The sequence below is a fragment of the Diabrotica virgifera genome, chromosome 8 (assembly GCF_917563875.1).
Source record: "Diabrotica virgifera virgifera chromosome 8, PGI_DIABVI_V3a".
Taxonomy (NCBI): domain Eukaryota; kingdom Metazoa; phylum Arthropoda; class Insecta; order Coleoptera; family Chrysomelidae; genus Diabrotica; species Diabrotica virgifera.
In genome coordinates, this window is record NC_065450.1 from 145384775 (window position 1) to 145411391 (window position 26617).

Genomic DNA, 26617 nt, shown 5'->3' on the forward strand with positions numbered 1-26617 from the left:
GCGGCAAGTGAATTAGGACTTGTGGTAAACGAGGAAAAAATCAAATATATGTTGGTTTCCAAAAACTCCCGAAATATCCAATAGATAATTCAAATTAACAATCACACCTTTGAGCAAGTCAAGGAATTCACATATCTTGGATCGCTAGTAAACTCAATAAACACGACAAGCGATGAAATAAAAAGACGCATGGCAATAGCAAACAGAACTGTTCACGGTCTCCATAAACATTTAAAAAATAAAAATATAAAACGTGCAGTAAAGCTCAATATATACAAGACCTTAATAAGACTGGTTTTGATATATAGAGCTGAAACGTGGACCCTATCTCAAAGTGATGAAAGACTTCTTGGTATTTTTGAGAGAAAAATTCTTAGAAAGATTTTTGGGGCAGTAAATGAAAATGGACTATGGCGTCGAAGATACAACTTTGAACTGTATCAGTTATACACCGATCCAGATATTGTGAAATTCGTTAAAGTGTAGAGACTTCGATGGGCTGGACACATTGCTAGGATGTCAGACCACGAATACACTAAGAGATTAAAATTTTCAAAACCAGAGGGTACAAGAAGTAGAGGACGACCACGTCTACGACCACGAAGAAGATGGATTGATGATGTTGAAGGAGACCTAAAAATTCTAGGGGTCAGAAGATGGAGGAAAGTTGCCAGGAATCGACAGGAGTGACGACTTCTTTGTGAGCAGGCCAAGATCCACAACGGATTGTCGAGCCACTTATGATGATGATATTTATAATATAGTAGAACCCCGATTATCTGTGCTATCCGAGGAGCACGGATATTCAGGGTTCTACTGTATTTGTAGCATTTTCTATTATTTATTATTCAAATCTTTGTACAGAATGTCAGAAGGTTGGTGACTTAAATCATACTTTCTTTGAGTGCGCAAAATATATTCCATGCACATATAATTTAATCCAAGATTTAATAAAATGTAATGTTTTTCCACCTTTCAATGTATCCTATCTATTGTCTCTGAACAGCAAGAACATATATGATTGTTTAATGAAATTTATCTGTGAAACTAAAATTAACCTCTAAACTTATTAAGCCTGATAATTTGGTATATTATGTACATATGAAAAAAGAAGAAGAAGATACATAACGGAAAATGTGGTGAGCAACTTGGACAGTCCATAGCGGCCAGCTTTTGAACTGAGTAGAGAGCTGTAGAAGAGTTTGCTATGGAACTCTAAGGACCTCATTGCCTTCCTTATATATGAACAGAGAACAAAAAAAGTTGTGACTGGCTAAATGACACCCAAGTCTACGCCATAAAAAAAATGCAGTTGCTGCTAATCCTTTTATTTCCTCAGTATGACCTAACTTTTGTAACATAATATCGTCGTCGTCACAGCAAAACTCACAAGTCCACTTTTGTCAAAATTTAGTTAAGTGTTCTGATTGACTCACAATATCAATTTTCGTAGTTTGGCAGAAATAAGGCAGTCCTAGAAAGTACGTAGATTTGGTTAGCTAAGTCACTCAATATGCGTAAGTCCAAAATTACCATTTTGTTGTCAGGCAGAAGTCACTAAATATTCGTTTTCTCAGATTTGTTATTTTGGACTTGGTGACTTTTGCCCTAATAGTCTAAGAGCTAGTGAACCCTCCGACTAACGGTCGTCCTGTAAGGCTAGAAATTTTTCTAGTGATAATTCATAGCACACCAAGGCTAAAAACCATGACCTGGCAGGCATCAGCGGTGCACGTGTATCTACCAGGTGAATCGAAAAGTGCAAATTTAGGGGGTAAAATAAACTTTCTCCTGTAAGGTTTAAATTTAAGTATGTGTTTGAGTAAGTCATTCAGAAGAAATGTGTACAATGACAGGCGATTCTGAAGAGCATAAGACCTTGCCAGGCGAGGGGAAAGATTAGGGGATTTTCCTAAAATTATTCTTTTTGCACCGATCAATTTTTTTTCAGGTTTTTTGAATCATTCCAAACAGAAAACATCTTTAGTGATTTTTCTCTTAAGTTAATAATTTTTGTTATATAAGCGATTGAAAATTTTGAAAATTGCGAAATCGGCCATTTTTAACCCTAAATCGGACATTTATCTAAAAATTTCAATGTTGCCAAGATACGTAGATATTCTTTAAACATTGATTGATGAAATCCCGAAGAGTTTTTTGCAATAAAATATCGAAAACCCCTTTGTTTTTTTAATTGCTAATCAAGCAGGTGCCACACTGTAGTATAAGTGAGGACGTTTCGAGTTTGCATAAATTCATTATCTTGAGAATGGGCAAATTTCAAGAGAAATCCTCAGACAGGTCGATTTTTATTTTTAAATTAGGACCTTTTGGCATATATATAATACTAGTGACGTCATCCATCTGAGCGTGATGACGTAATCGATGATTTTTTTAAATGAGAGTAGGAGTTGTGTGATAGCTCATTTGAAAGGTTATTGAATTTTCTATTCACTAATATAAACATTAACATAATTATTTATACAGGGTGTACAAAAATGTTTTTTTTATTAAATTAACTTTGATTAAATTTGACAAATAGAAGAAAAATTTTTTTTGTACACCCTGTATAAATAATTGTTAATGTTTATATTACTGAATAGAGAATTAAATAACCTTTCAAATGAGCTATCACACAACCCCTACTCTTATTTAAAAAAATCATCGATTACGTCATCACGCCCAGATGGATGACGTCACTAGTATTATATATATGCCAAAAAGTCCTAATTCAAAAATAAAAATAGACCTCTCTGAGGATTTCTCTTGAAATTTGCCCATTTTCGAGATAATGAATTTATGCAAACTCAAACGTCCTCACTTATACTACAGTGTCGCACACGCTTGATTAGCAATTAAAAAAAAAGGGGTTTTCGATATTTTATTGCAAAAAACACTTCGGGATTTCATCAATCAATGTTTAAAGAATATCTACGTACCTTGGAAACATTGAAATTTTTAGATAAATCTCCGATTTAGGGTTAAAAATGGCCGATTTCTCAATTTTCAAAATTTTTAATCGCTCATATAACAAAAACGATTAACTTAAGAGAAAAATCACTAAAGACGTTTTCTGTTTGAAATGATTCAAAAAACCTAAAAAAAATTTGTTCGATGCAAAAAGAATAATTTTAGGAAAAACCCCTAATCTTTCCCCTCGCCTGGCAAGGTCTTATGCTCTTCAGAATCGCCTGTCATTCTACACATTTCTTCTAAATGATTTACTCAAACACATACTTAAATTTAAACCTTACAGGAGAAAGTTTATTTTACCCCCTAAATTTGCACTTTTCGATTCACCTGGTAGATACACGTGCACCGCTGAGGCCTGCCAGGTCATGGTTTTTAGCCTTGGTGTGCTATGAATTATCACTAGAAAAATTTTTAGCCTTACAGGACGACCGTTAGTCGGAGGGTTCACTAGCTCTTAGACTATAACGACGACGATATGTTAACAAAACTGTACCGGGTGTCCCAATAAGAATGGCCCTCGGCCATATCTCAGGAACTGTTTATAGTACAGCTTTGAGAAAAAATATTTATAACAAAAGTTGCCTCAGGAAAAGCCTGGAAATTATTTTCATAATTGTAGGTCCACCGCTAGAGGGCGTAATTGAATATCAAAAATTAAAATATCAAAATTTTACAAAATTTGCCTAATGAAAGGGCACTGGAATCCAATCATCGTATTCTTCATAAAATTTTGCACATATTTGATTTCACAAGTTTAAGTCTACCTTTGCAAATAAGAGGTGGGGGTGAGTGGGAACCTTCTTATGAAAAAATGGCTGTAAGTCCGGTTCTGCTAAATCGAATTTTCCATACTTGGTCTTGTTGAAAACAGCTCTTTTTCGTAAATGTAAGTGTCTTGCTTTCGAAATAGCCTAATAAGTAATACGCAAGCTAGGAGGTGTTATTTAATTATTTTCAGAAATCTAGTTTTCTTTGGAAAATATTAAATACAAGCATGCATTGTTAATCCTGTATTACAAAATTAGACCAAATCAGCAACAGAATACCGAAAACCGCATGTCGATACCTTTTTTCTATCTCGAGATATCTTAATAAATGTGTAAATATTAAACAACTGTTACTGTCACCGGTAAACGAGGTTAAGGAAAAGTAGTGTGCTATGGAAAAAACAAATAAACATTTTCCAGATGTAAACGTATATAATTAATTAAAACAACAATAAGACAAACAACAGTATAAAATATAACAAAGAAATAAAAGCAACTAATTACTTAGTCTTAGTGACTGCCTAAATGTTCAAATTGTTGGCCATCATTTTCGATGCAAACATTTACTATTTCAAGAGTAGATTGAATAGCAACAGATTTAACTGTTTTAGACTTTTATTTATGGGGACGGATTAAAGACCTTGTTTTTGCCGCTAGGCCCCCTACTCGAGAAAACATGATCTAGAAAATACGAAACGCCATCCAAAGCATTGTAAAAGCAGAAATTGAGACTGCTGTTCAATCTACCCTTGAAAGAGTAAAAATGCTTGCATCTATAATGATGGGCAACCATTTGAACATTTAGGTTGTCACTAAATAAGTAGTTGCTTTTATTTCTTTGTTATATTTTATAGTGTTGTTTGTCTTATTGTTGTTTTAATTAATTATATACGTTTACATCTGGAAAATGTTTCTTTATTTTTTCCATAGCACACTACTTTTCCTTAACTTCGTTTACCTGTGACATTAACAGTTGTTTAAAATTTACACGTTTCTTAAGATATCTCAAGATAGAAAAAAGATATCGACATGCGGTTTTCGATATTCTGTTGCTAATTTAGTTTAATTTTGTAATACAGGATTAAAATGCATACTTGTATTTAATATTCTCCAAAGAAAATTAGATTTCCAAAAATAATTAAATAACGCCTACTAGCTCGCATATTACTTATTAGGCTATTTCGAAAATACGACTTTTACATTGATGAAGAAGAGCTCTTTTCAACAAGACCAAGTATACAAAATTCGATTTAGCAGAACCTGACTTACAGCCGTTTTTTCATAAGAAGGTTCCCGCTCACCCCCACCTCTTATTTGCAAAGGTAGACCTAAACTTGTGACATCAAATATGCGCAGAATTTTATGAAGAATACGATGATTGGATTTCCAGTGCCCTTTCATTAGGCAAATTTTGTAAAATTTTGATATTTTAATTTTTGATATTCAATTACGCCCTCTAGCGGTAGACCTAGAATTATGAAAATAATTTCCAGGCTTTTCTTGACGCAACTTTTGTTATAAATATTATGGCCGAGAGCCATTCTTATTGGGACACCCGGTACAATATATATTTATTATTATGTGCATTCAGTTACTTGTTTCATACTTGTTTTTGTGATAAATGTGAGATCTTGTCATTTAGTCATATTAGTTCTTATTCTTCTTTTTCATATTCAATCATTTAAATATTAAAAAACTGAATTTATGAATTAAAAATAATTGGACCCTCACTTCTTTTAAGGTATTACAACAAACCACTTTAAATAGAAAATACATCCAAACAATAAAAGATCTCTATGCTAATGCAACAACAGCAATTAAAATTGGAACGAAACTTTCAAATACCTTTGAAACTTCGAAAGGCCTTTTGCAGGGATGCTGTCTGTCGCCCACTTTATTTAAAATTTACCTTACACATGTGTTAAAATATTGGACTAGGAAATGCCAAACAATGGGGATACCAGTAGGAGATTCTTATTTGTATACGTTGCTATTTGCTGACGACCAAGTTGTGATTGCTGCTGATAAAGATGACGCCAGTTACATGATTAGAAAATTGAAAGAGGAGTACAAAAAATGGGGTTTGGAAATGAGCATGGAGAAAACTGAATACCTTGTAGTCGGAGGTGATACTGAAGACTTAGAATTAGAAGGGGAATACATAAAAGGATGTGATGAATTTAAATATCTAGGTTCAATTTTTGACAAAAACTCCACATGCGATCAAGATATAGAATATCGAATAAGCCAAGGAAGAAAAGCTATAAAACAGCTAAATGGCATTTGGTGGAGTACAGGACTGCAGAATCAGACAAAGAAAAAAATCTACCAAACTATCGTGGAAGGAATTGTCCTGTACAACTCGGAAGTGTGGGAAGTAAAAGACCGACAAAATAAAAGACTTCAAGCTTTAGAAATGGACGCGCTTAGAAGAAGCTGCAGAATATCATAAACTGCAGCATATCCCAAACGAAGAAATAAAAGAAAGAATGGAAGTAGAAAAGGATATTATAGACAGAATAGAACAAAAAAGATTAATATGGTACGGGCATGTCCAGAGAATGGGACCAACAAGATGGCCCAAGAAAATGATCCAGTATGTACCACCCGAGAGAAGAAAAAGAGGCAGACCGAAGAGAACATGGATACAAGATGTAGAGAAAGCAATGAACAGTAGACAACTCAACGAGGAAGATATTCGTGACCGAAAAGCATGGCGAATAGGATGCGGGAAACGGCGAATGCTGTAGAACACCCGATATATATATATATATATATATATATATATATATATATATATATATATATATATATATATATATATATTGATACATGTATCCATGTGACTTCCAAAGTAGATTCTCGTAATACGTTGTTACTTCATATATACCGTTATGACTTCCGATTTCGGAAGTCACAACGTTTTGCCTATATTTTTACGAATTTGGCTACTAGATGGTATCAGAAGGCTTATATTAAAAATTTCGCTGGAAGTCATATCGTATCTAACATACTCATAAGATCAGATTTTAGTTCGACGGTATATCACCAGCGCTAGTGTCGCTCCCGTGCTACTATACAGGTTATGTACACAACGCGTAGCGTCTTCCGTATACCACACCGCTCGGTGTGACTTCCGTTTTTTGGCAACCCTGTGTAACGGTTTCCAGACATTTATCTGTTGTAGATTCGCGGTCCTAATCGTACTTAGTGTTTTGTGTGCCTTTTGTTTTTAAACATGAATAATAGCAGATCTGCTTTACTTTTAAAGTTAGCCTTAAATGAAGGTACAATAAGTGATTATATATCTCTATAATTATATATTTTCTGTACTTATTTCAATCTATAATATTTACTTACCTATTTACTTATATAAATTCATTTTTCTCGTGTTTTTGTTTACTTCCTTTTTTACAATGAACTTCTAATTTAATCTACACTCACCGGCACGAAAAACGGGCACCCTAAAAAAATGGGTAATTTTTGATGTCTCGTATCTCCCAAACCTTTGGTCGGATTTAAGTAATGTTTTTAATATGTTATAGCCTTATTATTTAACAATATAGCTATGATAACATTGTTGATAGACAGGTAAATTTTCATTGTATACCGGGTGTACCAATCAAACTGGGTTTTTTTCTCAATTTTCACAACACCCTGTGGAATATTCTAGCCTTTATAAAATATTTAAATTAAAGCCTAACTATAGCTCCAGGTTTTATTAACATTCTGTTTTTTTATTCATTCGCTTACGTTGGATAATAAAAAAGTTAAGGACTTTAACAACTAGCCATGTTCTTTATCGATACAGGTGTTTCTAAATATAAGTGCGACAAATTTTAAGGGGTAATTTCTGCATGAAAAAATAATGATCGTTTGGCAAAATAATTTTATATTTGCAAGCATTTGCGGACATAGCTTTATCAAGTAAACGATCATTATTTTTTCATGCAGAATTACCCCTTAAAGTTTGTCGCACTTATTTAGAAACACCATGTATTGATAAAGAACATGTTTAATTGTTAAAGTCCCTAACTTTTTTATTATCCAACATAAGCGAATGAATAACAAACAGAACATTAAGAAAACCTGGGGCTATAGTTGGGTTTTAATTTCAATATTGTATAAAGGCTAGAATATTCCACAGAGTGTTGTGAAAATTGAAAAAAAAGAACCAGTTTGATTGGTACGCCCAGTATACAATGATAATTTGCCTGTCTAGAAACAATATTATTACAGCGATATAGTTAAAGAATACGGCTATAACACATTAAAGAAATACTTAAACCGGAGAATAGGTTTAGGAGATACGAGCCATCAAAAATGACCCATTTTTTGGGGTGCCCGTTTTTCGTGCCGGTGAATGTATCTATTAAATAATCTAAATTATTTTTAAAAATCTTATTAAAAGCTTAAATACAAGAAATGTAGGTAAATGTTCCCATTTAACGAAATTTCCGAAAATTGTGTATTTTTTTGACCCAAGTAGGCTGAAAAATCGATTTTATAGTTATTGTTATTTCGAAAGTAATAAAACGTGTAAAAATTACAAAAAAATTGAATGTACAATTACAATTGAATGGAATTAAATACACGATAAAATGAATCAAGAGCGATAAAAAGTTTAAAGTAATAAATTCTAGTAATAATATAAAATACAGTAAACTCTCTCTTAAGGGGGTAGGCGCAAAATCTCTGTCCAATGCTATTTAAATACATTTATTTTTTTCGAATCCTGAGACAACTAATAAATATTTTTTAAAACATACACCCAGAATGAAAGATAACATTATTACGGGGGACCGAAAGTCCCTTAGAATAAAAAAAAGTTTCTTTTGAATGAAATATTCGAAATTAAAAATCACACTAACTTTTCTCTTGTTTTTTCATCCCATTATCTTTATTAAAATAAACATATATTAGGTATATAAGTTATTAAAATAAACATTATATAAGTTTTCAGGGACTTTCTGCCCTCGGTAATAATGTAAGCTTCCATTCTGCGTTTAAATTTTTCAAAAATACTTATTAGTTTTCTCAGAATTCGAAAAAAATTAATGCATTTAATTAGCACTGGACTAAGATTTTGCGCCTATCCCCAACGAGCACCTCCTCTATACGGACGGTATTTAAAACAAAATTCATTTGCCGATATACTGAGCCTGTACTCTTCCGGACAATCCCTTAAAATGATGTGTACCTAAATGAAAAAAAATACATAGATATTTTTTCCAAATATTTTAGAATACAAAACTACAATATTTATATTTTATTATTTCAAATTAACACAGAGATGACAACGAGTGATATTTGATAACTATTTACCTTATCAGCAGTAGGTAATAAAAATCTGGTTCTAGTGTGGGATCCGTCATTAAAATATTTTGTGTGTCGGTCATTAAAAGAAATGTGACACCATAACGCGTTGCTCTAATAATACTTTAACATTGATATTATGTTGTGACTAAAAATGTTAACGGAATGTCTGCTTGGCAAAAGAAAACATCGGCACAATATCAATTTTCTTCTTTGATATGTTACCTATGTGTATGCCAAATTTCATGTCAATCTTAAGTGGTTTTTTAAAATTTATGGGTTTTGCAATATTTTACCGTCAGCGAACGGACTAATAGAAGAGGATCCGATATAAGGCCGATCTGCATCGATATATTTAATGGATAACAATAATTATTGGATATGTAATTTAGTATGTTAACAATTATAAAAAACAAGGGGTGCATGATCTAATTTTCTTCTGACTATAATCAATTAATAATTAATAAATGACTTTTATCTACTCTATGTCATATTATAATATATAAATTTTTAGTTTGTGAAAACTGTCATTATAGATAGCAGTGCTTTAAAGTAAGCATGAAGTAACAATGTATTTTAAATGGGATTTACTTTTTCTCACTGTTTTTGACACACTTTCATATAATTAAATATTCTTTCTTAACTTTCGCGTTTCATGGTGATGACATCTTCTTTTTCTTCAAGTGCCATCTCCGCGAAGGAGGTCGGCAATCATCATAGCTATTCGGACCTTGGAGACGGCTGCTCCGAAAAGTTCGTTTGATGTACATCCATACCATTCTCTCAGATTGCGCAACCACGATATTCTGCGTCTCCCTATGCTTCTTTTTCCTTGAATCTTTCCCTGCATAATGAGTTGGAGCAAGTTGTATCTCTCTCCACGTGTAATATGTCCGATATATTCCAATTTTCTGGTGTTAATTGTATTTAAGACTTCCATTTCTTTATTCACCTTTCTCAGAACCTCTTTGTTTGTGACGTGTTCTGTCCATGATATTTTTAGAATTCTTCTATATACCCACATCTCGAATGATTCCAGTTTTTTCATTGATGCCGCATTCAAGGTCCAAGCTTCCATTCCTTAAAATAGAGTCGAGAAAACGTAGCACCTAGCCAACCTTATTCTTAGCTCTAACCTTAGATCTCTTGTGCAGAGCACAAGAGAGGTGATGACATAATGAGCAATAAATTACAAAAAAAAAATTTGACAGTTTTGTGGTTTGAAAGAAATTAGAATTTGTATATGTCACAGTTCTAAGAATTGTAGAATAGAAATGAATTCCAGTGACGAAGAGTTACAGTATTTTTATTTGTTTATCGTAGATAAAATATTGTATGAAATTGTGCGTGAAGTACTTTTTGCGAACTTACGCGATGTATAGCACTCACTCCGTTTCATAAATAACTATTTTCATATATTAAAAAAAAATGTTTCGACCCGGGTAGATATTATTCCAGATTTTCAGATTTGGGCACAGAGTTGGATTGTTGGGGCATATATGGAGAGCAGGTAGCGCAACAACTATAAACTCAATTTTACAATGGAGACCCGGAGTTAGAAGGAGACGCGGAGGAACTAGAATAAATGGTTACAGGAATTAAAGGAAGATTTATATAGGGCAGGAATTAGAGACTAGCAGAAAAACAAAAGAGGATAGAAAGAAATGGAGAAGCATAGTCAATAGTATCGAGTAGCAGATTGGGAAAAATCTGCTCGAAAAAGATGGATCTAGATAGCTTTTTAGCGGGTAATCCCCACCTGGAGGGTTTAGCCATTTAATTTTTTATTACATATTATTATTGGTACATCAAAAATTAAAAGGACGGTGCCTGCATAGACGTAACCAGGGGGGGTTTTGGGGGTTGCAACCCCCCCCCATTGGGATGTACTTTCAGCTCTATACGCTTAACATCATATCCCTCAGATATTTCCAGTAGTTGTAACCCCCCCCTTTCAGGTAGATGTAACCCCCCCTTAGGATCATCCTGGTTACGCCTATGGGTGCCTGTAATAAAATCTAAAATATTAAAATTTTCTATAAGTTCAAATTTATTTATTAACATTTTTGATATAATTTTCATAAATAAATGACTTACTATTAACACTTTTTTAATTAATTCCAATAAATCCATTTTACAGCAATAATAATATATTAGTATTTTTGTTAAAATAAATATCAATCATATTATCATAAATAACACAGGTTTACAAAAAAAAACTAAATTTCAGACAATTTGACGAAACCATATGACAAGGGGGTTTTTGGAGTGGCTGATCACAAATCCGGGGTCTGCTCACCTCTATCGCGTCAGGTAAAGGTCATTTCAAGGTCAAAACAAGATAAATCGACAGTCGCTCTGAAAAAGTATATTAGGGGGTTCTTGGGGTCGCTGAAGATGAATCCGGAGTCCGCTGACCTCTATCTCGTCTAGTTCAACGTCATTTTAAGGTCAAATCAACATAAATTGACACAATTGCTCTGAAAGTATAGGGAGTTTTGGGGTCGCTGATCATGAAAACTGCGGACCGTTGAGCTCTACTACGTCATGTAAAGGTCATTTCAAGTTCAAATCAGGAGGAGTTAACAAAATTGATTTGACCTTGAAATGGCCTTTACCTGACGTGGTTGAGCTCAACGGGCCCCAGTTTTGTGATCAGGGACCCCAAAAACACCCTAATATACTTTTTCACAGCGATTGTGTTGATTTATCTTGATTTGACCTCGAAATGACCTTCAGCTACACGTGATAGAGGTCAGCGGATCCGGGATTCGTTATAAGCGACCCCAAAACCCTCCTAATATACTTTTTCAGAGCGACTGTCGATTTATCTTGATTTGTCCTTGAAATAACCTTTACGTGACGTGATAGAGGTTAGCGAACCTCGGATTCGTAACCAGCGACCCCAAAAACCCCCCTAGTCATATGGTTTCGTCAAATAGTCCGAAATGTATTTTTTTGTAAACCTGTATAATCAACAGAATATCAATATTTTAATTTAAATAGACAACTTTAAAACACAGACAACTGTATTCACAGTAAAAGTTTCAAAAGATCACACATTACGCTCAAAATAGGAGGTAAATCTAGCAGACGAGTCGTTGTGACTTCCAAAATATGACAACACCGCTGGAAGTGACAACGCGCCTTGAACTACCCTATATATGGAAGCCATAACGTATGCTGTACACTTCGGTATATATATATATATACAAAATTTATTTTGGTAAATCCTTTCCCCTCAATAGGTAGACCCATTTTATAAGCCCCCCTTTTACCAAATACACAATTTTTAAAAAATAATTCCTAGTAGAAAAGGTGGAAGTCGGACAGCCTCTTCTGTATACCGGAAGTCACAACTTAACGTGCATCAATATATATATATATATATATATATATATATATATATATATACTTCTTTTAATATCCCCCAATTCTCTCCTGGGTAATTGTAAATCAATGCAACATTTCGGTTTGTGAAAAGCTCCAACACTGACCTGGAGCGAGAAAAGTCTAAAGGCTATAGCGGGATAAGATGGTCAAAATTGCACCAGGTTTTGGGTTTAGCCATTCGAAAATATATAACTGAAAACTCACTCAGCCAAATTTTCAAGTCCCTAGGTGCACCGGGGGTCCGCTATGGAAAAAAACGTGTTTTTTGAAAACATTTTTTCCAAACGCTGTATTGCTGCAAAAAATCTGAAAAAATTAATGAATGCGTATCTTAACAACACAAAGCTGCCTGATTTTTTTCAGATTTTTAGCGTTAAAATTGAGCGCAGGAAAATTTTTTGAAATTTTCAAAAAAAATTTAGGTTATGTTGTAAATTTTTCGCCAACTGTAAAATATTGTGGTTTTGTGTATTTTTTTCCATTCTTTCGAATGGCATAGGCCATATTATCATTTTCGACGTGGAAAATACCTAAAAATCGAAAAAACTATTTTTTTTTGGCATTTTCTAAAGTTTTTGACTCATAAACTCAACAACATACAGCTAAATTAATGATCATTTACATTTTTATATGTTTTGTTACATTTACAATCAAAATCAGCTATTAGAACTTATTTTTTTCCTACAGCAAAAACCCCGTTTTTCGGCGTTTCTACTAAATAGCCTCAGAAAATAAGTAAAAAAAAATAATTCTTTTAACGTTTAAAAAATTAAAATTTTGTTGTTCTCGATAGAATGTAATACAATTAATACTTAAATAAATTATGTTTTTGTTTTGCACGATTTTTTGAATTTCATATATAATAATATCGTCCCATTAAGGGTACCCTGTCATAGGCTTATAAAAAAAATCAATAAATTAATTTTTTTAACGTTTAAAAAATAAAATTTTTGTAGTATTCGATAGAAAATGTTGCCCCTTTATAAAAATGCTTGTTGCGATTGTGATTTTCAAAGCACGCTAAGGTTAAAAAAAGCTCGGCACTTTGGTGCCGTACGAAAGGAAGCGCTTCTAGCCATGTTTTTGGAAAAAACTCAGGATAAACCAGTCCTCAAGAACCCGCCGTCGAAGCCACTAACTCCTTACGTAATAAAAATATTTTTAAAATAAGAAAATCTACGGTTTCGTTTTAATTAAAAAATAACAGGATCCCCAGGAGCTAAGGTGCTTTGGAAAAAAAGGTGTTTTTTTGAACAAAATTATTTTTAGACGCTGTATTGCTGCAAAAAATCTGAAAAAATTAATGAAGGCGTATCTTAACAATACAAAGCACCCTGATTTTTTTCAGATTTTTAGCTTCAAAATTAAGCACAGGAATTTTTTTTGAAATTTTCAAAAAATTTTTAGGTTATGTTGGAAAATTTTCGCCAACTTTAAAATATTGTTATTTTGTGAATTTTTTTCCATTCTTTCGAATGGCATAGGCATCATTATCATTTTCGACGTGGAAAATACCTAAAAATCGAAAAAACTGTTTTTTTCTGAAGTTTTTGACTCATAACCTCAACAACATACAGCTAAATTAATCATAATTTACCTTTTTGCATGTATTTTTATCTTTACCATCAAAATCAGCTAATAAAATTTATTTTTTTTACTAAATAGCCTCAAAAATCGGTCAAAAAATAATTTTTTCAACATTTAAAAAATTAAAATTTTGTTGTTATCGATAGAATGTAATAGAATTAATACTTAAATAAGTGATTTATTTGCACGATTATTTGAATTTCATATATAATAATATCGTCCCATTAAGGGTATCCTGCCATAGGCTTATAAAAAAATCAATAAATTAATTTTTTTAACATTTAAAAAATAAAATTTTTGTAGTGTTCGATACAAAAAAAACCACTCCTCAAGTACTGCCGTCGAAGTCACTAACTACTTACGTAATAAAAATGGTGTTATTAAACGTTATGAGGAAAATTTTTTAACGTTTAAAAAATAAAATTTTTGTAGTGTTCGATACAAAAAAACCACTCCTCAAGTACTGCCGTGGAAGTCACTAACTACTTACGTAATAAAAATCGTGTTATTAAACGTTAATGAGGAATTATTATATAAATAAATTACTAAATTATTTGAATTATTTAATTGCTTAAATAGTGCAACCTAAAGAGTGCAGTGTTTAAAGGGATTAATAAATGAATTATTAAAAGGTTACTACGTACTCATGAAATTACAAAATTCAAATTCAAATTAATATACAGTGTGATGCAAAGGAAAGGAATAAATTCGTTTTTTATTAAACTGTCGACTGTAAGGAAAAATCCCGAAAGAGGTCGATTTTTTAATTGTGATTTTTTGGCATATATATCATACTAGTAGTGACGTCATCCATCTGGGCGCGATGACGTAATCGATGAATTTTTTTAATGAGAATTACGGTTATTTGAAAAACCATAGTAGTAAAGAACTTTGGTTTGTATAATGGTATAAAATTTTATTAAAAAACTTTTAAAAAAGTCATCCAAGAACATCCAGAATGTTTTCGATCTAGTCAAATCATCTTCAGTGACATTCTGTGTAGTAATTGAAACTAGCCCACTAGTTGATATATAGTTTTTAAAATTACATAATTTTATTAAAATAAAATTTTTATTAAAATTATACTTTTGGAATGACAAGTCAAGACGAGTGACACAGACCGAATTCCGTCTTGACCTCGAACTCATTGTGACAAGTACCCCTTCAGTTTTTCGAGCAGGGAAGCCATGCTGCTTTTGAGCTTTAGTAAAATCCATTAATATCGACATTGTGCCGCATTTCAAAAGTATAATTTTAATGTTGTTCTGAAGCTATTTCCTTTGGCATTTTTATGATTAACTATTTATATGGGAAATTTTAATAAATAATTATGTAATTTTGAAGACTACATAATAATATATCAACTAGCGGCTATAGTTTCAGTAACTAAACAGAATGTCACTGAAGATGATCTGACTATATAGAAAATGTTCTGATGTTTTTCTATAATCTATTTGGATGACTTTTTTAAAAGTTTTTTAATAGAATTTTATACCATTATACAAACCGAAGTTTTTTATTTCTGTGTAAGTTTTTTAACTATGGTACACAGCCAATCACTTCGACTTTACTATAATTTGGCTATTCGAAAGGTTATTCAATTCTCTATTCAGTAGTATAAACATTACCATTATTAGAAAGGACTAAGTTTTCAATCTAATAGCACATAAAATAACATCAAAAATATTACTCTACATCCCACCAGATTGAAAACAATAGAAACATTACCCTTATTATTTATACAGAGTGACTAATTTTTTTTTAAATAAATTAATTGACAAAAAAAATAATGTATGTAATTTATTTAATTCAAAATATATTTTACTTTTAGAAAACGGAAAAAAATGTTTATTCGAAAAATAAACATTGCTTTTCGCTTAAATAAAATGTTCAAACTTCCAAGAGGCAGGTGGCTAGCAGGAGCTGGCTTGAACATTGAATTTAAGTGAAAAGCAATGTTTATATCTCAAACATTTTCTTCTGTTTTCTAACAGCAGTAAAATATATTTTGAAGTAAATACATTACTTAAATTCGTCTTTTTATGTCAATTAATTTAATTCAATTTTTTTTTGGTCACCCTGTATAAATATCTATTATATAGCTTTAAATGATTATTTTGCTCCAATTAATTGGGAGTATTTCTTAGCTAATGATGATATTAACATTAGCATTGAAATTTTTTATCAGATTCTAAAATTAGCACTAGATTTGTTTGTACCTATTAGAAGATACAAACCATCTGTATATCCTCGTTGGTTCTCATCTGAACTTAAAAAGTTGATATCTTGTAAGAAGGCAGCTCATGCTAAGTTTAAAAATACTAACTCAGCTGGTGATTATTCAAACTTTTCTTATCTTCGAGCTCAGTGTAAAACTTTGACAAGAACATGTTATGATAATTATATTTCTAGTACTGATCTGAAGGTTAGTGAAAATACAAAATACTTCTGGAATCACATTAACTCATTGAAACAAGATCACGGTATCCCCAATAAAATGCAATATAATGGTACAATTGCTGAAAGTGGTACAGACATTAGTAATTTATTTGCTACTCATTTCTCTAGTGTTTATAAAAGTGATAATATAGATGTGTCAAATATGCAATACGATATTTTTAGTCAGCCTGACATTCCATTTATACAATTTTCCTTAGGCGAAGTTTATGAAGGAATTAGCTCTTTAAAAGGTAAACTGGTTAGTGGTCCGGATGGTATTCCTGCGTATTTTTTGATAAATTGTAAATGTAGTCTTTCTGAACCACTAAATTATTTATTTAATTCTTCGTTAAAATTACAACAATTTCCTGTTAAATGGCGGGATAGTTTTATTACCCCTGTATTAAAAAATGGTCTGAAAAATGATATTGCTAATTATCGTCCCGTAGTATTACTTTCTGCAGTACCTAAATTATTTGAACTGTTGTTATATAAACCCTTGTCATGGTATTGTAAAAATATTCTGATCGAACAACAGCATGGTTTTACGAGTGGTAAGTCTACCAACACAAACTTACTGCTTTATCAACATTGTATCACTTCTGCCTTTGAAAAGAGGTGCCAAGTTGATTCGATTTACACTGACTTTTCGAAGGCATTTGATACAGTGAACCACGATTTACTCTTACAAAAACTCGTTAAAATCGGATTTCCACACTATTTAGTGAATTGGTTGGAAAGTTACCTACAATGCAGGATTCAGTATGTGAAAATAAAAAATTTTACTTCGATTCCTATAAACGCAAGTTCTGGCGTCCCACAGGGATCACATTTGGGACCCTTACTATTTAATATTTTCATTAACGATGTAGCTTCATGTTTTAAATATTGTAAGTTTTTATTATTTGCTGATGACCTGAAATTATTTATGGAAATTTCTGAATTATCTGACTGTTTCAAGTTACAAGATGATTTAAATTACTTTATTAATTGGGCTACCAATAATGCCATGTCTTTAAATCCACGCAAATGTTTTACAATAACTTTCTCGAGATCAACAAATCCTGTAAATTTTGTTTATAATATTAATTCTGTTCCTTTAGAGAAAATTAATGAAATCACGGATCTAGGAGTAATTTTTGACAGTTCTTTGACATTTGTCTCACACTTAAGATCTATTACTAGTAGAGCTTTGAAAACTTTAGGATTTATAACTAGAAACTCTAAAGAATTTTCTGTTTCTACATTCAGGACTTTGTATTTATCTTTAGTATGCAGCATCCTATTGTATGTTTCACCAGTATGGTCACCTCATTATCGATCACATATTTTATCTTTGGAAGCAGTCCAGAATAGGTTTTTGAGAACTTGTCGGTGGAGATTACATATGCCTCAATTTTCTTCTTATCAGAGAATAAATAATCATTTAAAGTTGTCTATTGAAAAAACTTTAATTATTAATGATCTTTTATTTCTTCATAAAATCTTGGAGGGTAATATAACTTGCCCGGATTTGTTGGAGCTAATCAACTTTAAAGTAAACACTATAAATATTAGAGATAAACCATTATTCTCAATTAGTTTTCATTATACCAACTACGGATATAATAGTCCTATACCTAGATTTCATAGACTGGGTAATGAAATTAATAAAACTACAGATCTGCTGGGAGTTAGTCAAACCAGGTTTAAGAACCAACTGAGGGAGTATTTAATGTAATATGTTATTGTGATATACTTATTTATTTGTTAGGAACCAACTGAGGAAGTATTTATGTAATTTTTGTATTTTATATAATTTAAGTATTTTATGTAGGTAATATGTTATTGTGATATATTTACTTGTTAGTAGGTTAGTGTTAAAAATGTCTATATATCTTTATATTGTAAAAAGGAGATTTTCCGTTAAATAAATAAATAAATAAATAAATAAATAAATAATTGTGTTAGTGTTTACATTAATGAACAGAGAACTGAATATCCTTTGAAATGAGTTGCCACACGGCCCATATTCTCATTTAAAAAATCATTGATTACGTTATCACGCCCAGATGGATGACGTCACTCGTATCACACTCGACCCGTTTCAGTATTTTTCCAAAAGTCGCCAGTTTACGAAATAACGAATTTATTTCTTTCTTTGCACCATGCTGTAGGTATATTAATTTGAATTTTGTAATTTCATGATTGTGTAGTAACTTTTTAATAATTAATTTATTAATCCCTTTAAACACTCTGCACTCTTTAGGTTGCACTATTTAATCAATTGAGTAATTCAAATAATTTAATAATTATTTATTTAAATAATAATTCCTCATTAACGTTTAATAAAAAAATTTTTTTATTTATTTTTTTTATTTTTTAATCAAAACGAAACCGTAGATTTTCTTATTTTATTATTTTAAAAATATTTTTATTACGTAAGTAGTTAGTGGCTTCGACGGCGGGTACTTGAGGACTGGTTTATCCTGATTTTTTTCCAAAAACGTGGCTAGAAGCGCTTCCTTGCGTACGGCACCAAAGTGCCGAGCTTTTTTAACCATAGCGCGCTTTGAAAATCACAACCGCAACAAGCATTTTTATAAAGGGGCAACATTTTCTATCGAATACTATAAAAATTTTATTTTTTAAACGTTAAAACGTTAAAAAATTAATTTATTGATTTTTTTTATAAGCCTATGGCAGGGTACTCTTAATGGGACGATATTATTATATATGAAATTCAAACAATCGTGCAAAACAAAAAAATAATTTATTTAAGTAATAATTGTATTACATTCTATCGAGAACAACAAAATTTTAATTTTTTAAACGTTAAAAGAATTATTTTTTTTACTGATTTCTGAGGCTATTTAGTAAAAACGCCGAAAACGGGGTTTTTGAGCTTGCTGTAGGAAAAAAAAAATAAGTTCTAATAGCTGATTTTGATTGTAAATGTAACAATACATATAAAAATGTAAATGGTGATTAATTTAGCTGTATGTTGTTGAGTTTATGAATAAAAAACTTCAGAAAATGCCAAAAAAACAGTTTTTTCGATTTTTAGGTATTTTCCACGTCGAAAATGATAATGATGCCTATGCCATTCGAAAGAATGGAAAAGAATACACAAAATAATATTTTAAAGTTGGCGAAAAATTTACAACATAACCTAAATTTTTTTTGAAAATTAAAAAAAAAATTTCTGCGCTCAATTTTGAAGCTAAAAATCTGAAAAAAATCAGGCAGCTTTGTGTTGTTAAGATACGCATTCATTAATTTTTTCAGATTTTTTGCAGCAATACAGCGTCTGGAAAAAAATGTTTTCAAAAAACACGTTTTTTTCCATAGCGGACCCCCCGGTGCACCTAGGGACTTGAAAATTTGGCTGAGTGAGTTAGTGGCTTCAATTATATATTTTCGAATGGCTAAACCCAAAACTGAATCGAGCCTGGTGCAATTTTGACCATCTTATCCCGCTATAGCCTTTCCATTGTTGTGCTATTTGCTTTAAACTAATATCTTTCACCTAACACATTAATAGATTCACATACTTAGGAATGGACCTGGTCGCAAACAATGAAGAAGAACTGGAAATAAATAGAAGGCTTATGCTGGAACATAACGCCTATTTTGCGATAAGCCACATATTCAAATCGTGAGGCATACACCAGAAAGCTCCTGGGTTTATAAGACAATAATCAGGCCCATAGTAAGTTATGGGTGTGAAACATGGGTTATAACCAACGAACTGTCAATACTGATGGAATCGCCATGAAGAGAATTTAATGGAGCCAGGATGAGATAGAAGATAATCAGGTAAAGGAGGGAAGATAATCGCCATCTTTCGTAAACAAACAAATTGATAGTGCTAGTCAGGGTTGCCAGATTGGGGTATTTTCCCACAATTTTGGGGTAATTTGAAAGCGTATAGGGGAACTTCTCTAAGCAGAAATGGTTGGGAGATTCTTTGGGGGGAAAATTATGGAAGATTTTAAGAGGTCATGGGAAATTACATTTGCGAATATACACATAGAATTGTATATTATACTCTCATATCGCCTGGTGAGGACAATAGTGACGAAACTTCAAAATGAACATTTGGAGATATTCGTATTTGAAGTTTTGATGAAAGTGCTAAACAGTATAACTGACTAATAGGTAATCATTTTGCAGAATTTTTCTAATAATATGCTTTCTAGATATGTAAACCAATTAGTAGAAGTAGTTTTATTTGAAGAAAAGATGGATATTGTATTTATTTTTGATTTTTTTCTGCGTTGCGCCATTATTGCATTATCGAGGATGTTTAATTTGATGTTTCGCCACTATACTTTACTACTACTATACTACAACAGTTTAGTTTCTGTTTTAAATAATTAAAAAAAATACTTTTAAAAATAAATTAAACGCATCAAATAAAATATTTTATTGTACACACCAGTTATTCGCAAAATGAAACTAAAGTACAATAGAAAAATACCAAAATAAGATCTTAAGTAATAATTATGAAAACGATAAACATGATAAAAGATAAAAAGTAAGCAAAAGAACTATGAATAGAAAAATTAAAATCATCATTTCACTCACGTATGTTTCGTATTTCAAACTACTAAAGAAATGATAGTGGGTAGAAGGAATTGATTTATTTTGCAAGACTTCTTTTTGGAAATGAATATTGGTTCTCCCTAGTGTGGAATTAAACAATACTGATCCAAAGTGGATAGACGCTTTGATTTGCTATTTCTAAGTACCTAAGAACAATTGAAACTGAGTTTCTCTGTAAGAAGTTTTATAAAAAAAAACACAAAAACAAAAACGACCACAGAGACAAAAGTGCTCATTCGCCGCTATTGCACATTGTACATTGTAATGAAATATCTAATATTTCAAATACATGCTGGCACGGCGTAATTACAGATTCGCCAGTATTGATATAAAGTTTGGTGTGCTTTCGTCGTTAATGCATTAAAATATTTGACAAATTCACAATACCATAAAGACTTGTAGGTGCCCTCTAGTAATAAGGAAATTAAATAATTGTTAGCCGATATTGCACATAAAAGAGGGCATGTTTAGACGTCGGTTGATGGTCTTAACTCAAAAACGTTGATTTTCGTGTTTCAACACTATTGTTCTCACCAGGCGATATTCGCGGTGTGCAAGTACTTGGAAGGGAAACGAGAAACGACCGTGCGCGAGTCGCGGAGAAATATTGCAACTATCTTAAATAATTCATATTGTTAATTGAAATTGTCAAATTGACGTATATTTCATACCTTCTGTCACTGAAGCAGAAAAATTATATATTGCTCCACAATATTGATATGATATGCAATTATTATATAAAGGTAAATTTAATTAATTGTATTTTGCTTGCAGTACTGCATTTTAATAACTAATTTTATTTACTACATACAATTGTTTACGTTTGCATAACATAACCTGCATCTTATTTTTTCTTCTCATTATTTTTTTGGACTATGGCCTTGACAATTATCCAGCAACCAGGACTAACATAACTGGCCAATATAATTAAAAGTGCAAATAAAAGTATAGAGCGTAGAAATAGAGGTCACTTTACCGAACTTGCACGGTCCCAATAATCCAAGAAGATAGGACCTATGAATTATTTCCAGCGCCCTCTGTTGATAAGTAGTATCATTTTGGTTTACTGTTCTTCTACATTTGACTATTAGTTTATTAAAATGCGGCAAAACTTTAAATTTGGGTGATTTGAGTTTAAATTTAAGGGAATTTAAGTTTCTAAGTGGGGGTGGGGGATTTATAAAATTACATCGGGCAACTCTGGTGGTCGTTGTAGGTTGTAGGAATATAGTTATAGTTTCACTTAGATTTATACTATGTACTCAGGGTAGACTGTTTTGTCGACTTGTCATTGTCATTAAAAGATACAAGATAAAATTACTTATATTTATGAAATATATCATGGCTCAGTTCTAAAACCTACAGAATAGAATATGCCAAAAAGAAAGACTAAAACGAGTACTTCTTTTAAAGAAGAAGAGAGTTCTGACGTATTTAAATACAAAAAAGCATTTAAATTTTGTAATACTGCCCATCAGCCCTGATACCAAGTTAAAAATATAAGGTCCATTCCCTGATGTAAGTTTATATAGGCAACTCAAATTACACGGCCCAAATTTTACCTGACAAATTCTCTGTCTCTCTCTAGGACATTGTATGTTAGCATTAATTACATTCTTTTGTATGTTGGCCGCAATCTCGCTTCACTGTTTCAATGGGTCAGGGCCATTCCATCAGTATTGACAGTTCGTTGGTTATAAAACAGAAATCTGCTAAAGCATTAGACATGTTTGGAAGAAAAATATTAGGTGGGTTACTGGGGCCAATAAGTGGAAATAACAATTGGCAAATTATATATAATAGAGAAATATACGAACGATATAGCTAACCAACACTAGCACAATACACTAAACTGCAAAGATTTCGATGGGCAAGGCACATGGGTCTCATGCATGAGAATAGAATACCCATAAAATTGCTAAATGCAGTGCGTCAGAAATGGAAAAAATACATAGCAATGAAACGTGACAGTATTCGTCACTTCAGTTTTTTTAGTGTTGCAGCATTGCTTACAGCAAGATGAGCTTCAATACAACCAAATTTACTGGCAGATGCAGAAGTATGTAAGCAAATAGGTTATGACAATTGAACTAGTCATTCGACCAATAACATGCTATGGCAGTGAAGCCTGGGTCCTGAAAGAAACATCCAAAAACAAACTCGACACATTCGAAAGGAAAGTACTGCGGGGAATACTAGGACCTTCGATACAACAACAAGGTTTATCAACTTTATAAGGAAACACCCCTGTCAGACTTCATTAGAATACAAAGATTGCAATGGGCCAGACATGTGATAAGAATGGGAGAGGATAGGCTACCAAAAAGAGCACTGAATGCTAGAATGCATAGACAGAGACCGGTTGGAAAGCCAAGAAAACACTGAGAAGGCACAGTAAACAGCAACGCACAAGCCCTTTTACGAGTCCGTGTATGGAGAAGAGCAGCCACAGACAAGCAAGGGTGGAGGCAAAAAATAAAGGAGGCCAAGCTCAATTTGGGCTGTAGTGCCTTAGAAGAATTGAACTAGTCATATTTTCACTATCGTCACAACTTATTCTATTTAGCTAATAAGACTTTTTTTTCGTAATATTTTCTTCTTATTAGATATCAATACAATGTTAACAGTGTATCAGAGTTGATTAATGTCCTTATGTTTACATCTAACCTGTTTGAATTACTTTTTTAAAGAAATATATACATAAGTTTAGAAGATGCCTTTGTCCAGAAGTGGAATATACAAGGCTAATAAAGAAAGAGATGAAGAGAACGTGTTTTAAACAAAAACATGTTATTATTGCAATAATTTTACATGACAATGAAGAATTTACTGTCATTGTGAAACATCCTATAATTTTACATGATTTTACTTACCAATAAGTCCCAGTTGGCCTCATCCAGGTGATAAATAGCTTCAGCAACATCTTCAATTCCAGTGCAAGCCTAATATAAAGAAAAATGGTATAAAAAATGAAAAAAAAATAATGGAAGGTTTTGTCATTTAATGGAAAATTTTAGGAAAACATTTTGGATAACTTACTTGAAAATCAGCTAAAATTTCTTCTCTATTTTCTGACATTTTTTAACAAAATTTAAGAACAAAGCTTACAAAGAACAAATGTGTTTTTAACCTTTTATTAAAATCTTTCTTTGATCACCTTTTAGATTGTCAACTCTTGTCAAAGTCAAAAACTGACAAACATTATGAGCTAATGATAGTTTCACATGCTATCATGCAATGTCAAAATTTACCAACCGTAGAAGACCAATCACCAATCCGCCAATTACAAATTCGTATTGTATAGTCCTAGTCCCGAACATAGGCCATTTCAGGATTTTGACGTTTTATGCCACCGCTGGGAGGCAATTAATAATAGACCAGTCAGGATCTGCGAAAAAACGTCTATTTTTGGATGTGAGAGGTGGCATTCGGATTTTTGCAGATAAAGTTAGGTGACACCTTCAGTAATAATAACTGACTTATGCTCCTTCTCAAATATGCCCGGAACATTAACAAAATATTTAAAAATTTCGAAGAACATCGATTTTTTCTGCTTTCTTTGCTTATAACTTTAAAACGATTCGTTTTGGAACAAAGTCGTAAAGAAATAAAATTAATATAATTGAATTTTGTATGATATACGACTGGTAAAAAATGTCTTAAGGTATTACCTTTTTTACAAAATAGCAATAAATACAAAATAAGGGGGCAAAATAAGTCTGTTGTTATTCAATATTTTTTAACCACTTTGGTGGCACTTAGAACCTTAGTAATTCGCTTAGGAAATTCTTTGTAACATACTTAAATCGTGTACTAAATTTCATTAAAATCGACCGAATAAATTTTGCATAATAGGGCTTTTCATCGATTGTCATTTGTTTCGAGCTTCTGTCATGTGTCACATAATATTAATATATCTACGGCAAACGTCTTTGGTTTGTATCTTGATATATACCAATAGAGTATGACGTAGATATATTAATATTATGTGACACATGACAGAAGCTCGAAACAAATGACTGTGAATGAAAAGCCCTATAAATTTGCAATCTAAATGTTTTTAAAAAAGTTCAAATTTTTTAAAATCTTTCTGAACAAAAAGTAGACCATTTAGAAGTTGGCTAATTTTTTTAAATATAAAGAGGTGCTCTACCTACCTAATACACTTTACAGAATTAAAATCGGATTATTTAAGGGGCCCCTGCAATGTTTTAAATTTATAAACAATTTTTTGGCTTATAAACAAATAGCTTTGTTTAATAATAAAAAAAATTAATTTTTAGCAATGCAAATAATTAAAACCGGTATAATTTGACTTAAACTTTCAAATGCTGTCAGCAGAATTGCTATTTTATTTTTTAATCAAACGTTATTCGCGTTCAAAAATTGCAATTTCTCGATTTTTTGAAAGTTCCACCGCGTTTATCTCGAAAACTATGCATCCTACGAAAAAACTTGTAAGAACATTTTTTGCTTAGAATTACCCAATAAATACAAAAAAAAGAATGTGTGTACTTTGTACGCACGTAAGAAGTTATACTTCTATTATATGATTTCAAAGAAATCAATATACTTTAAACAGTTTCTCTACTACTTTCCAAAAATTTTTATTAAAACAATACCAAAAATTAAAAAATAAAAGAATAAAACACACACAAACACATTGAAAAATACCACAAATGATTTCTGAACAATAATTATTGTTGCCAAAAATTTTAATTAAATACGTATTTTCTGAAAAAAATTATATAATAATATACTTACAATCATAAAATCTATAAAAAAAATAAAAACTGATATAACTTGCATTGGGATTGAACCTACTTCCCGTGTATCCCGCCGTACGAGAGTCGAAGCGATTTCAAACTGCACCACCTTGGCGTATACGGTATACGTCATGTGGGAATATACACAAACTGAACAACTTTTTGACATTTTGTTTATATGAATTTTTATTAGTTTGATTTTTGTCGAATTAAAATACAACAATATATAGAGTAAAAAAACGATACATTAGATGAACATTTGTAGAAAGTTTGTTAGTAATCAGATTATGTAAATTAAAGCATTGCCTACTAGGGGTATAGCATAGCAAGTACTAGGTAAGTACATTATTTTTTTTACATTTTCCAAATAGGTATGAAGATCATTTTTTATTGGAATACAACTGAAACATTTAGAATTACGTACCTGTGGCTTTTCAAAACTATTTAAAAAGTCACTATAATTATAAATTTGATTTTATTTCTGTCCTGACAACAATAAAAACTAATATATTATACAACATTTTTGTTTACCGATAACCTCCATATTGAACAATTATTGACAGATCATTTCAACACCCAATCAGAGCCCGTATAAAGACTAATATCAAACTGTCGGTGTGCGCATGCGCGCAGATCAATATAAATTCACCCTCAATCTCAATCGCGCCTAAAGAAGTATAACTTCAAAAATGTTTTATTTTGCGAAAAATCGATTTTATGTAATTCCTCAAGTTCTTTGTTTATAACAATCTTATCGACATCCGGATCAACTGTTACCGAAAAAATTCG

The 26617-nt window shown here is 31.8% G+C and overlaps 1 protein-coding gene across 1 annotated transcript in view; it reads right to left on the reverse strand.

The window, feature by feature from the left end:
* LOC126889466 (FAS-associated factor 1) overlaps window positions 1-24302 on the reverse strand; it is a 185847-nt gene extending 161545 nt beyond the window's left edge. Inside the window, exons 1-2 of the mRNA XM_050657784.1 lie at window positions 24102-24302; window positions 23936-24004 (exon numbers count right to left, since the gene is read on the reverse strand). Of these exons, the coding sequence (XP_050513741.1) occupies window positions 23936-24004; window positions 24102-24140 (108 nt within the window). The 5' untranslated portion in view covers window positions 24141-24302. The remainder of the gene's footprint in view (window positions 1-23935; window positions 24005-24101) is intronic.
* Window positions 24303-26617: the final 2315 nt, after the last annotated feature.